This window comes from Musca domestica, unplaced genomic scaffold (genome assembly GCF_030504385.1).
Source record: "Musca domestica strain aabys unplaced genomic scaffold, Musca_domestica.polishedcontigs.V.1.1 11, whole genome shotgun sequence".
In the NCBI taxonomy this organism is placed as follows: domain Eukaryota; kingdom Metazoa; phylum Arthropoda; class Insecta; order Diptera; family Muscidae; genus Musca; species Musca domestica.
The window spans coordinates 3,526,506-3,540,550 of record NW_026712133.1 but is presented as its reverse complement, the minus strand read 5'-3'; the positions used below and the strand labels follow the sequence as shown (position 1 = coordinate 3,540,550).

Sequence of the window (14,045 nt, the reverse complement as noted above, 5' to 3'; positions counted from 1 at the left end):
GACATCAAACCGTGTCATCGTCAAATTGTGTGTCATTTGTGTACATGTGCTTAAATTGAGAGTGTGTGTGTTACTTTCGCCGGTGAGAATGTGTTTTTGTGTGTGCTGTAATTTTGAAGTAACAAACACCGCTTAAACATAAAATTGAATACCAAACTAATAATTAAAAAATATTCTTATTATTATTAGATGATGGCAGATATGACTCTCCTTCAATAACAAATACAAAGCACATGATTAACAAAATATGCATAAACATCAACAAATGAATAGAAAAAATGGAAAATGTACTGGACAATCCTGGACAATTAAAGTAGGACTCATTTTCATTTACACCTCATTACTAGAGGCAAAAATGTAAGAAATTATAATCAAAATAAGAAAAAAAAAAACGCGTTTTTATTAAGAAAAATTGTCAGGGGATTATTGTTTTTTAATAAAGATTGACATTTTGGATTGTTTCGTCAATAACCACGAAATGTGAAAATTTTGGGTGAACCAATTAGAAGTACCTGAAATATGTTAGTAATCCCAAGAAATAGTTTATTACAAAAAATTTATTTTGTCTTATATCGGAAAAACAGGTAGCGATTGCGCTTTGCCTTCATCACGTGTGTGTATTTTTCGTTGGAAATTGTTTCATAATTGTTGTTGTTTTTTATAGAACATTTTTGCATGACACACTATTCAACATCCCCTTTTATTGACATGAACATGAATCAGAATGGGGGATGTTATTGGTTGTCATTGGCTATCAAATACATAGCACATGTTTGAGTAGACAAAGTCAGTGTGTCGAAAAAAGTATAATTCAAACAATTTGTCTTGTGCTAGCCTTACAGAGTTTTAAAACAATTCTTCTAGTCCAATATGCATATCAATGTAAAACTTATGAAGAATCCATTGGCAATACCGCCAATATTCTTCGTAAGCTTTCCCTTGATATATATGGAACCGAATAAATTATCTTGGAAGGCATATTGACCAATGGAATTATCCTGTTTAATATATTTCTAAAGAAATGACCAAATACCTCCGCTGATTTATTCTTTAATGTCTGTTCCCATAAAGTTACTGTTTTTTTAACAACCTTTGAATGCAAAATAAGGACTAATATAAATTCTTTAATAATTTTTAAATAATAAGCGTTTTTTGATCTTTAACGATATGTTTCCGCTATTATTTATTATTATTAGCCTGGAGTTTTTTGATTTTTCTACAATACATAAATTAAGTGTTGGCATTTCGAATTTTTTAGCCCTTTTATTTACTTGTTATCATCATATAACTAACTCCATTAGATTTTTTATCAGATCGGCAGATTCACTTATCAAGATGAAGACTTTGATACTTATGCAAGGAAAATGTGGAATAGGGCGAAAGAAATTTTTGATAAATGTCTCAACAATTTGCAAACATCCGATGGCGCTGGTTTTTGAGATATTACTTCTGCTTCAGCAGCTTTCAAGGTATATAATAAATGCCTACCTTCAATAAATAGGAAACTCGATGATTTACGAACGGTTCCAAAGACATCAACCGCCACTATTGTTCAAAATGTTTCTAGTTCTCCCCACGGAGAAAGCCAAAGTGCAAACGAAATTCTTTCCACTTCACAATTTTCGTTTACAACTGAAGCGGCAGTCGATGTTTCCGTTCTTAGTAATGAAAGTGGATTTCATAACATGAATTTAACTACTTGAGATTTTCTGTCATGGCCAACGTTCCGGGACTTAATTTCTTATATTCCAGTTCTAGACAATGAGGCGTGTTCTGGTTTAAAAAATATTCAACGAGTAGTAAATGGGTGTATTTCCCCAATTGATATCTATCGGGTTTCGACAAAAGACTGGGATCCCATATTAGTCCTTATTTTGCATTCAAAGGTTGTTAAAAAATACAGTAACTTTATGGGAACAGACATTAAAGAATAAATCAGCGGAGGTATTTGGTCATTTCTTTAGAAATATATTGAACAGGATAATTCCATTGGTCAATATGCCTTCCAAGATAATTTATTCGGTTCCATATATATCAAGGGAAAGCTTATGAAGAATATTGGCGGTATTGCCAATGGATTCTTCATAAGTTTTACATTGATATGCATATTGGACTAGAAGAATTGTTTTAAAACTCTGTAAGGCTAGCACAAGACAAATTGTTTGAATTATACTTTTTTCGACACACTGACTTTGCCTACTCAATCATGTGCTATGTATTTGATAGCCAATGACAACCAATAACATCCCCCCATTCTGATTCATGTTCATGTCAATAAAAAGGGATGTTGAATAGTGTGTCATACAAAAATGTTCTATAAAAAAAAAACAACAACAATTATGAAACAATTTCCAACGAAAAATACACACACGTGATGAAGGCAAAGCGCAATCGCTACCTGTGTTCCGATATAAGACAAAATAAATGTTTTGTAATAAACTATTTCTTGGGATTACTAACATATTTCAGGTACTTATAATTGGTTCACCCAAAATTTTCACATTTCGTGGTTATTGACGAAACAATCCAAAATGTCAATCTTTATTAAAAAACAATAATCCCCTGACAATTTTTCTTAATAAAAACGCGTTTTTTTTTTTTCTTATTTTGATTATAATTTCTTACATTTTTGCCTCTAGTAATGAGGTGTAAATGAAAATGAGTCCTACTTTAATTGTCCAGGATTGTCCAGTACATTTTCCATTTTTTCTATTCATTTGTTGATGTTTATGCATATTTTGTTAATCATGTGCTTTGTATTTGTTATTGAAGGAGAGTCATATCTGCCATCATCTAATAATAATAAGAATATTTTTTAATTATTAGTTTGGTATTCAATTTTATGTTTACGCGGTGTTTGTTACTTCAAAATTACAGCACACACAAAAACACATTCTCACCGGCGAAAGTAACACACACACACACTCAATTTAAGCACATGTACACAAATGATGTCATCGTCGACACCCTGTATTTATGGAGGACACCATGCAAATATTCGAGTCAGCCATGCCACGATCGAACCTTAGACAATGGCACACATGAATCAAAATGGGGGATGTTGTTGGTTGTCATTGTCTATCAAATACATAGCGCATGACTGAGAAGACAAAGTCAGTGTGTCGAAAAAAGCATAATCAATAAAATTCGTCTTGTGCTGGCTTTTAGTGCATATCGTAAATTTTTGTTCATAAAACAATGCTGTTACCGATTTTCCCCGGATAGTTACTGGTCCTTAAACATAGGAATTGTTTACCCATTTTCTACCTAAATGTTTCCCATTCGAAAAAGGTGTGTCTTGTTAGGGTTTTAGTCCTAGTTCTACGAAAACATTATACCTAAGAGTTTCATGTTCGATGCCGAAGCCATTGATATGGATGAAGATATATTCAGCTCTTTAGTTCAGAGTTCATCACGATCCGTAACAGGAGAGAAAAAATCTAGTGAAATATCGATGTATAAGGCACAAACAGTCCTGTATCATAAACATACTTTTGTAAGCTGAGTCTGTTCACATTTGCGACCCTGCGAGTTCGGCTGCAACAGAAAGGATTTTTCAACGAGCACGTTATTTACTATCAACAAGTAAAAAAATTAAGTTCGGACGGGCCGAACTTTAAATACCCTCCACCTTAGGGTAAAGGAAGCATTAGAACCCATTATGACCCACAAATGCCAATTTTTAGACAAATACGTGAAGAAATGTTGCAAAAATCATCAAAATAACGAATATCTGGAGGTACCGTTATATGGGAGCTATACCAAAACGTGGACCAATATATCCCATATTCAATATCAACCATCCTAGACAATACAATACAAATTGTTCTCCTAAATTGTGACGCTCTACGTCAAATAATGTGGGCTGTATCATGATTTCAACAGACAGACAAACGGACAGACACAGACGGACATCGTTATATCGACTTAGAATTTTATGCTGATTATGAAAATATATACTTTATAAGATATACGACAAATATTTAGGATGCTACAAACGGAATGACAAAGTTAATATACCCTCCTTTCCAAGGTGGAGGGTATAAAAATGCATGAGATTATAAACAAAATAATAAAAACAAATTAAGAAAACCAAACCGTGTTCTTATTAAGAAAATTTGTAATGACATTATTGTTTTTTAATAACGACTGACATTTTAGATTGTTTCGTCAATAACTAAGAAATGCGAAAATTTTGTGAGGACCAATTAGAAGTACCTGAAATATGTTAGCATTTGCCAAGAAATATTTTTTCATATATCGGATAAACAGATAGCGATTGCGCTTTGCCTTCATTACGAGCGTGTACTTTTTCGTTGGTAATTGTTTCATTATTTTTTGTTATTTGCTGGTAGAACAATTTTCTATGATACACTATTCACACTATTTATTGGTCATTACATGTTATGACGATGGGTTTGAGTCTGACCGACATGACGAGACATCGAGCATTTGGTTGGGTGTCACGTACTGTTATACGCTTAATCAAACAGGGCATAGAGAAATATGTCAAATTTGCAACCTTTTAGTAAATTTTATAATTAAAGTTATATCGTATTATTTATTATAAAAAGATATATTCTTTGATGACTAAACAGCAAAAAATAGTATTTTTAAGAAAATAACAGTTTCATATGTGTTGTTAACTTTAACATTGTTAACATAGTGGTTCGTGTCTCCGCTAGATAAATACGGTATTTATCATAATGGATCTCCGATTGAACCAAAACTCGTACTCTGCATAAGCTTTCCATTGATATGCTTTTTGGAAGAATTGTTTTAAAACATAGTTTATCTAATGCCAATGTCCTGTCACATTTTGTGCAACTGCACAAATCTTTATATAATATATTTGGAGAAACAATATTTTTACCTTTAAATGACACTCGCTGGAGGTTTGTGCTGGATATATATATATATATATATATATATATATATATATATATATATATATATATATATATATATATATATATATATATATATATAGAAATCAATTGTTGTTTGTTGGTAACGGAATCAGTTGAAAACGGCTGAACCGATTTGCATAATTGTTTGCACAAACGTTCGTCATACCCTGAGCTAGGTTTTTAAAGAAAAAATATTGACCACGCATACTTTTACGCCCACTCTCTTGATGTATCTAAAATCTTTATATATGCCAGATAATGAAGATATCGGTTTGAAAATTATTACACGAGATACTGTTGACTTTCCCTCCAACCCTAGGGATCTATTTGGGGTCTGAAGAACTGACAACGCATACTTCTAATCTATCTAAATATATAAAATAAGATTGTGTTAGTTGCTACGCTTATAACTCAAGAACCGCTGATCTGATTTTAACGATTCACACAAATTCGAAATTGTCTCTTGGCAGAAAAGGATAAAATAAAAAAAAATCGCGTAAAATTGTGAATTTTGAAAATTTTCATTTTGACTTTTGAAGTGTACATTAGTAATGTTTTATTTTGCATGATTTTTTCCATTTTGACTTACTATTTTGGAATGTACATTTGTAGTGTTTTTTTTTAACTTTAATATGATGTGTAGTCTTTTTGGGTAGTATAAAGCGACGACAATTATGAAGTTGCGGACCTGAATAGATGCTGTCAAAATAATTTAACGTGGTCAAACCAAAGTTAAAAGATAATTAATTTTTCCAAGCTGCTAAAAAATCAAAAAAAAAAAAAAAACCTGCATTTCAAAATTTCTAAAATCGGGGAAAAATAATAGTAAAGACCAAACTTCGTAAGGACCTTTAAACATTCGCTGTAAAAAACCAGCGAACAAGTTGAATATTTTTTTTTATTAGTTACTATGCTTATAACTCAAGAACGTTTTGAAGGATTTTCACAATTCATACAATTTTGGAATGGAATCTTGGCAAAAAAAAATTGTAAAATATGCCAATAAAAATAAAAAAGAAAAAATCTTTTTGGCGTGAAATTTTTTCAATTTAAAAACTATACAGAAGTGTTTATTGTTTTGAATTCTGAATAAATAATATCAAAAAGAAATAGTACGCCATACGATGTTAAATGGCGATCTTTCATGTCTGAAATTGGCATTTAGCTTTCAACTCCAGGATCTACATCGTGTTTCAGCTGGAAGATGCGAACACATTTAAACATACAAAAATAAACGACAAAACGTTATGGGGCTGATTTCAAAACGTGCACCTAACTACTTCTTTCACATGACAATAATCCGTCCAATGAGAACTCAATATGCAAAATTCATTTGGACTGCAATCGGTGAAATGCCGAATATAAAAGCGCAAAAAAGGAGAGGGAAAAGGGTTTCTACTCTTTCAGAAATTCTTCCTAAACTTTCACGATACCTTAAATCGCTTTTGCAGTTCAAAATATGGGTCGTAACCCCCGGATGAGGATTCAACCCGATTTCAAGTATATCTTACATTTTAACCATATTTTCTTACTAATTTCGGCAAATGTTGGTAATTTGGGAAGAAACCATCCTTGCAAAAACTGATCACGTTTTGTATAACCATGATATTATTTAAGGAACCGGAAATTTGTTTAACTTTAAAAACAAGTAAAAAAATAAGTTCGGCCGGGCAGAACTATTATTATCATCCGCCTTAGGGTAAAGAAAATATTTTTATATAAAAGTATCAGAATTCAAGCGTGTTTCACTTTAAACTTCATATACCAGTAAGACTGTTTGGATAATGCAGTTAACTTATCAAAAAACCATAAAGTGAATGCGGCCGTTATATGGCCATACGAAAACGGGAACCTCTGTGGACAATTTTATACTTCAAGGATTGTAATCTATCAAACCTTCTAAAATACCAAATTTAAAACAGTTATGTGCGTAAATGTGACTAGAATTATCAATATACCCAATATTGGTAGGTATCGTTATATGTGTTAGACAAATCCGAGAAGAAATGTGGCAAAAATCATCAAAATACCGAATTTCGAATTTCCCCGTTATATGGGGACTATACCAAAAACGTGGACCGATAGATCTCATTTTCAATACCAACCATCCTATACAGAATACAAATTGTTCTGCTAAATTTTGATGCTATACGTCAAATAATGTGGGCTGTATCGTAATTTAAACAAACAGGCATACAATCGACTTAGAATTTTATGCTGATTGTGAATATATATATGTATGGGGTCTATGACGAACATTTAGGGATGTTACAAACGTAATGAAAAAGTTAATATACCCTTCTTTCCAAGGTGGAGGATATAATAAGCATTAAAGACTAAAATTACGGGGCGGCAACGCGGACCGGTCCAGCTAGTATATATATATATATATATATATATATATATATATATATATATATATATATATATATATATATATATATATATATATATATATATATATATATATATATATATATATATATATATTTATATATATATATTTATATATATATATTTATTTATTTTTTTTCAAACTTTCATATATATCTTTACAGGGTGAGATAAAAAAAAAACTTCAGCAAAGTCAAACGCCATAACTTTTACTTTTCCTAATTTTGCTTTCCAAAATACTCGAGACAAAATAGACCAACGGAGTGCGGTGGAGCTGAGTCCTGTTGGAATGTCCAACGTCCCCTTGAGATTTTCTCCTAATTTTCTTATATTCCAGTTCTAGATAATGAGACGACAAGTAGTTAATGGGTGTATTTCCCCAATGGATATATATGGGGTTTCCACAAAAGACTGGGATCCTATATTGGTATTTATTTTTCATCTAAAGGTTGCGAAAAATACAGTAACTTTATGGGAACAGACAATAAAGAATAAATCAGTGGAGGTATTTGGTCATTTCTGGAGAAATCTATTGAACAGGATAATTCCATTGGTCAATATGCCTTCTAGGACAATTCTTCATGTTCCATATACATCAAGAGAAAGCTTATGAAGACTACTATCCAATGGAAAAACAAAAACTATTGGTCAATCGTTGGTAATGTTTGTTGGTAATTGAATCAGTTAATTACGGCTGGACCGATTGGCATAATTTTTTTGACAAACGTTCGTCGTACCTCGAGTTAGGTTTTAATGGAAAGAAATATTTACTACGCCCACTTTAAATCCTTATATTTGCCAAAATAATGAAGATATCGGTTTGAAAATTATTAAACGGGATGCTGTTGCCTTTCCCTCCAACCCTAAGTATTTATTTTGGGGCTCAGGAACTGGACACATCTGCTTTCTAATATAGAACTGAAAAATCAAATGCCGTTCGTTGGTAATTGAGTCAGTTCAAAATGTCTAGACCGATTGGGACATTTTTTTTTTACAAATATTCGTTCTGTCCCGAATTATTTTTGTATGCAAAGAAAAATTGACCACGCCAACCCTTACTGCCATTTTTTCTATTTACTTAAAAAGTTTATATATACCAAAACAATGAAAATATCTGCCTGAAAGTTAGTATACGAGGTATTGCTGACTCTCCCTCCAAACCTAAGTATCTAATTGGGGCCAGAGGAACTAGCCTACTTCTATAAATCTGTATGTATAAAAAAGTTTAAAAAAAAGTATAGCAACACATCAATTAAAAACGGATGGGCCGATTTTACTAATTTTTTTTCGATTATTTGAGGTTTCAAAATTTAATTAAATACAATGATATAAAGAGGTACCGGTGCACAGTGGTCGAGGTCGTATGGGAACAGCGGCCAAAAATACTTTCAGTGCAGATATCAATATGATTCTTTGGTTATGGTACCTTGATGGGATAAAAATAAAAAATGTGACAAAATGGATATGGTCGATGCATGTTTTGGCATGGTCCCCTTACAACGTACCTCCCGAATAAGGGTTATTTGCCCAATTTTTGTCACATTTCTACACTAGATTGTTCTGTTATTTGACATTTTACGTTCTAAAGAGCTAAAAAATTGTCTTACTGAAAATTATTTGGAACGGCCCGCCTTCAGGTAGAGTCCCCCTGCAAATTTGATTATTTTTTTGTAAACAAAATATTGTCTATTTGTAAACAAAATAAACAATTAAATATTAAATTAAATGAAAGATACTAATGGATATTTATAAATTTCAGTGTTATTCAAGTAAATCAAATGCAGATTTTAATAATATAGATTTTTTATTGATTGGTAGCGTTCGCTGCCCGTTATAAAAGGGTCAGAGCTCAGAAGAAGACGATTAATATTTTTTTCGGGTATAATTTAGTCGAAACTTGTTTATATCTTTGTTTCTAGACCCCACGGCCACCTACTATAATTCTCCAATCGATACAATGACAAATGTATATGTATTAAAATTTTATTAGCTGCGGGTGGAAGATAGTGCCATTTGTTAACTCTTTAGCCGTTTCCAGTGCAAAGGCCTTATATTTTTGGACATCAATATTATACCCAGAAGACAATGCAGGCAACATTATGGAACATCCCTCAATTATATCCTTATCAATCCCAAACAACAAAAACATATTCTATGTCACTAGCACCATAGAACTGACAAAATTGGAGCGAAGTCACTTCAGTATATTGGGCATAACATATACACAACTACTAAACAATCCCACGGCAGCGGGTTCTACGACACCGGATTGACCCGAAACAACAACACTCCAGTTTCGGCCAGCGGCTGCCAACCCAGTGTATACATGTTCGTGTTTGTTTATTTTTCTGTTTTGGGAGCAGCACATCCCGGAATGCTTGCTCCGGATTCTTTTGGTCCGTGCCGGGCTTGAGGAAAACCCCGGACCATGGTTCTGTACGGTTTGCCAAAACACCATCCACCATAGATCAGTCTCGGTGCGATGTAATAGATGCTGAGGATGGGTGCATTTTAGAAATTGTTCCGGTTTAACCCGGTCGTCGGAGTATGGAACTCCCCCGCAGTCTCCAGAACAACAACCTTTACCGCAGCACTTAACGCCACATGTTGCTGTTCCAATTCCGGACAATGCATCGTTCTTGCAGTTCAATTGCAACGGACTCCGAGGTAAAATTGATGAGATAGTGGATTTTATGAATCGGAGGAATATCAAGATCGCAGCGGTGCAGGAAACCAAGCTCAATGAAAATTGTAGCTTACAACGTTGCAATGGTTACAACGTATTGAGGAAAGATCGCACCAGAAGTGGAGGTGGGGGATTAGCGTTCCTGATACACCATTCTGTTCAATACAGACCTATCTCGCTTGAGCTAGTCTCTAGTGACCCGTACATGGAGTGTATGGGGGTAGCAGTCAAGTGTGGTACTGCCGAAGTAGAGGTGATTAATGTGTATATCCCGCCGGTTAATAGCTGTGAACCGCGTTACTTGCCTAATATAAGCCCACTTTTGGAAGGCAATAACCGCCTGGTACTAGGGGACTTCAATGTCCACCATGAGTTGTGGCATTCCGTCAGAGGGGATCAGCGTTGGCAGAGCAGATTGACTGCTCCACATTTTGCACGGTAAACGAGGATGCCCCCACCCGAATAAGAGGATAGTGTCACAGTTCGCCAGACTTAACCATCGTGTCACCCGGTCTGATAAATGACGTGACTTGGCAACCCGTCATTTCTCTTGGCTCAGACCATCTCCCGATAATCGTCTCCATCAGCAGATCGCCCGATTTCATAACCTCTGAACGCCGCACTTTCCTTAACCATGGGAAAGCCCACTGGCCCGAGTTCAGAGAGTTCACCAACCTTCGCTTCAGAGAACTGCCCAATCCTTCTGATGTTCGGGTAGCTGAAAGGATTTTCCGGGACATCATCAAAGCTGCAGCCGCTCGCTATATACCTGCTGGTCGAATACCCGAAGTAAGACCAAATTTCCCAGCAGAGGCAGCGGGATTAGCGAATGAGCGTGATGAGCTCCGACGTACCAACCCTACTGATCCCAGAGTCAGTGAACTGACAGTGGAAGTCAACCGGTTGGTACAGGAGCATAAGCGGAAAAAGTGGCTAGACCATCTGAAGTGTTGCAACATCGGAACCGATTTGAGTAAACTGTGGGTAACGGTAAAGTCACTCTCGAACCCTGGGAAAAAGGATGATAGGACAGCAGTCACATTTAACGACGTAACTGTGACTGATCCGAAGAGGTGCGCTGGCTGTTTTAACCGCCAATTTGTCGAGCACCCCGAGAGTGATAGGGCGAGGCGAAGAGTACTACGTCGTATAAAAGCTCTTCCCGCCGAGGATGTACCTCCACAGTTTACGATGGGTGATGTTGCGAATGTCATCCGAAACGCTAAGTCATCTAAAGCGTTGGGCCCGGACGGAATATCAATGGTAATGTTGAAGCAACTGGATACGCCGGGAGTTGAGTATTTAACCAAAGTCCTTAACTTGTCGTTAGCCACCCACATAGTTCCCGAAGCCTGGAAAATGGGCAGGGTGGTCCCGCTACTGAAGCCTGGCAAGGATGCCAGCAAAGGCGAATCATACAGGCCAATTTCGCTTTTGTCGCCAGTAGCAAAGACTCTCGAGGCCTTACTCCTCCCCAGTATCAGAGGAAGCTATTCAGTTGCTAACCATCAACACGGTTTCCGTCCACTGCATAGCACTACAACAGCATTGCACTCCATATCCACACATATCAGTCGAGGACTCAACCAGAACAGGCCGTGCCACAGAACAGTAGTGGTGGCTCTCGACCTATCAAAGGCCATTGATACGGTCAACCATGCCACGCTGTTCGAGGACGTTGAGAACACTACCCTCCGGCCAAGTTTGAAACGTTGGATAGTCAACTATATGTGTGGACGCCAGTCGTACGTGGAATTCCGGAATAAGAAGTCCAAGCCTCGTAGAGTGAAACAGGGAGTTCCCCAAGGTGGGGTGATATCTCCGGAACTGTTTAACCTCTACCTTTCCGGAATTCCGCGCCCTCCAGACGGCATCGAGATCGTAACTTATGCGGATGATTGTACGATCATGGCGTCGGGTCCTGTAGTTGATGACATATGTGTCAGGGTGAATAATTATCTCGCGGAGCTTGCCGCCTTCTTCCACGCGAGGAATATGAAAATATCCGCCACTAAATCGACGGCCACACTATTTACCACATGGACTGCGGAGATGAGAACACAGCTGAATGTGCAGGTCGAGGGGCATATAATTCCGACCATCAACTACCCCAAAATTCTTGGGGTCACATTCGATAGCATGATCAAGTCTTCCGCGCAAGCCACAGCTATTTGCGATAAAATGAAAAGTAGGAACAAGGTCCTCAAGGCGCTAGCCGGCAGCACTTGGGGTGCGGATAAGGAAACCTTGTTGACCTCTTATAAAGCGATAGGTCGGTCTGTGGTTAGCTATGCGGCTCCAGTGTGGTCGGCGAATACAAGTGCAACGCAGTGGAAATGTATTCAGACCTGCCAGAATGCCGCCCTGAGAACTGCAATAGGGTGCCTCCTCATGACGCCTGTGGACCACTTACATGAGGAGACGAAGGTTCTTCCCTTACGTCAGCATAATCATATGCTTTCGTTGCAGTACCTGCTTGGGTGTTATCGCGGGAGTCACCCTAACCACCATATGGTGGATAGAACTCCCCCACCCAGGCGTGTCAGGAAGGACCTGCACGATCTAGAGAGAGAGGTCCAGCGATATAAGAGAGAGCCTCTAGATCATGAAGCCTATCAAGCAGGTCTGAATAGCATTCATACTGATGCAGTCGCAGAGGTAGTCAATAATTACAGTATGAATGCCATACTCGGAGTCCACCCCCCATCCATTGCAGCTGAAGAACGTCGGCTGCCTAGGCAAACCAGGGTAGTTTTGGCCCAACTACGTTCAGGATGGTGCAGCCGTCTCAATTCGTATTGGGCACGAATTGATGAGGATGTGCGGAACGCCTGCCCAGCGTGCGATACAGGCCCGCACAACACGCTGCATTTGTTTAATTGTCCTGCCAAGCCTACCCAACTCCGTCCAGAGGATTTATGGCTACAGCCCATAAAGGTAGCAGAATTCCTAAACCTGGACATTGAGGAAGAACCGGATTAGTCGGAAAAAAGACAACAGAACGTGTAAAACTGCTACAACAACAACTACTACTAAACACACAAATTACTGCACTAAAAATAAGTCAATACCTTGCTTTTCAATAATTATGCCAAGAATTGTCATTTTAAAATGTATTTAATTTTGTAATACAGATCTATTTTTACTCTTATTTTGTACTGATCCCACCGAAAAAAGCAACTAACTACATTGTCTATTTTTTGATGCTATTTTCGAAGTGTCCAGTTAGAATGAAACCAAGATTATTATGTTTTCTAAAAAGCTTAACCTCTTAAGACTTCATGTGTACACATTTGACAATAAATATCTGATTTTCATTTTTTGAATTTTGGCCAATGGCAGCGACCACTGTGCGGTGGTTAGAAAATAAATCATAAAGTGAGCTTTTGTTGCAATTTTTTCGACAAAGGATTTATAGCCTCTAAAATGCCAAACATGTGCATTAATAATACAGTGGGCCAGCAACGCGGTCCGGGTCAGCTACTATTTAATATAAGTTTAAGTATAAATAAATAATTGATTAATATTTAAAAAAGGATATAAAACTGATGTTAAAACACGGTTCTTATAACTTTTTAGTTATTTTATTTAACCAATTCATGGATATATAATATGCATACAAAAACAGACAATGCCTGTAAACAACAACTGAGTGCACGATGTTATTAAAAAATAAATAAAAAACGGTCCCGAGGCAGAAGCTTGCGGTACACGTCTTTGAAGTCAAGGCCTGATGATAACCCAATATGAGATGAATTAAGGCATCCATCATAACATTAAGATATAATAAGTGTGTAGTCGTACTGCATCACCCTGGTAAAGCAGGTAGACCAAAGAAACAGTATAATGTTTTGAATTTAATGAAGGTTGAGGATATTGTTGTGCCAAATACTGTTGAAGAGGCTATGTCAAGTGAGCATTCCCAATATTGGCAACAGGCAATGGAAGATGAATATAATTCGCTAATAAAAACGAAACATGGGAATTGAGTAATTTGCTAGCAGTTCAAAGAGTGATTGGCTGCAAGTGGGTTTTTACCTTAAATAAAAATTCTA

The 14,045-nt window shown here is 36.5% G+C and overlaps 1 protein-coding gene across 2 annotated transcripts in view; it reads left to right on the top strand.

Moving 5' to 3' along the window:
- The window catches only part of LOC101895505 (ATP-dependent Clp protease proteolytic subunit), an 86,523-nt gene that overhangs the window by 22,566 nt on the left and 49,912 nt on the right, over nucleotides 1-14,045 (top strand). The window contains exon 2 of one of the 2 annotated variants that reach the window (XM_059130003.1): nucleotides 9,224-13,717. The exons of the other annotated variant lie outside the window; for it this stretch is intronic. Within the exon in view, the coding sequence (XP_058985986.1) occupies nucleotides 11,182-12,972 (1,791 nt within the window). The 5' untranslated portion in view covers nucleotides 9,224-11,181 and the 3' untranslated portion in view covers nucleotides 12,973-13,717. Of the gene's footprint in view, nucleotides 1-9,223; nucleotides 13,718-14,045 lie in introns of those variants that run through there. 2 annotated transcript variants of the gene reach the window in all.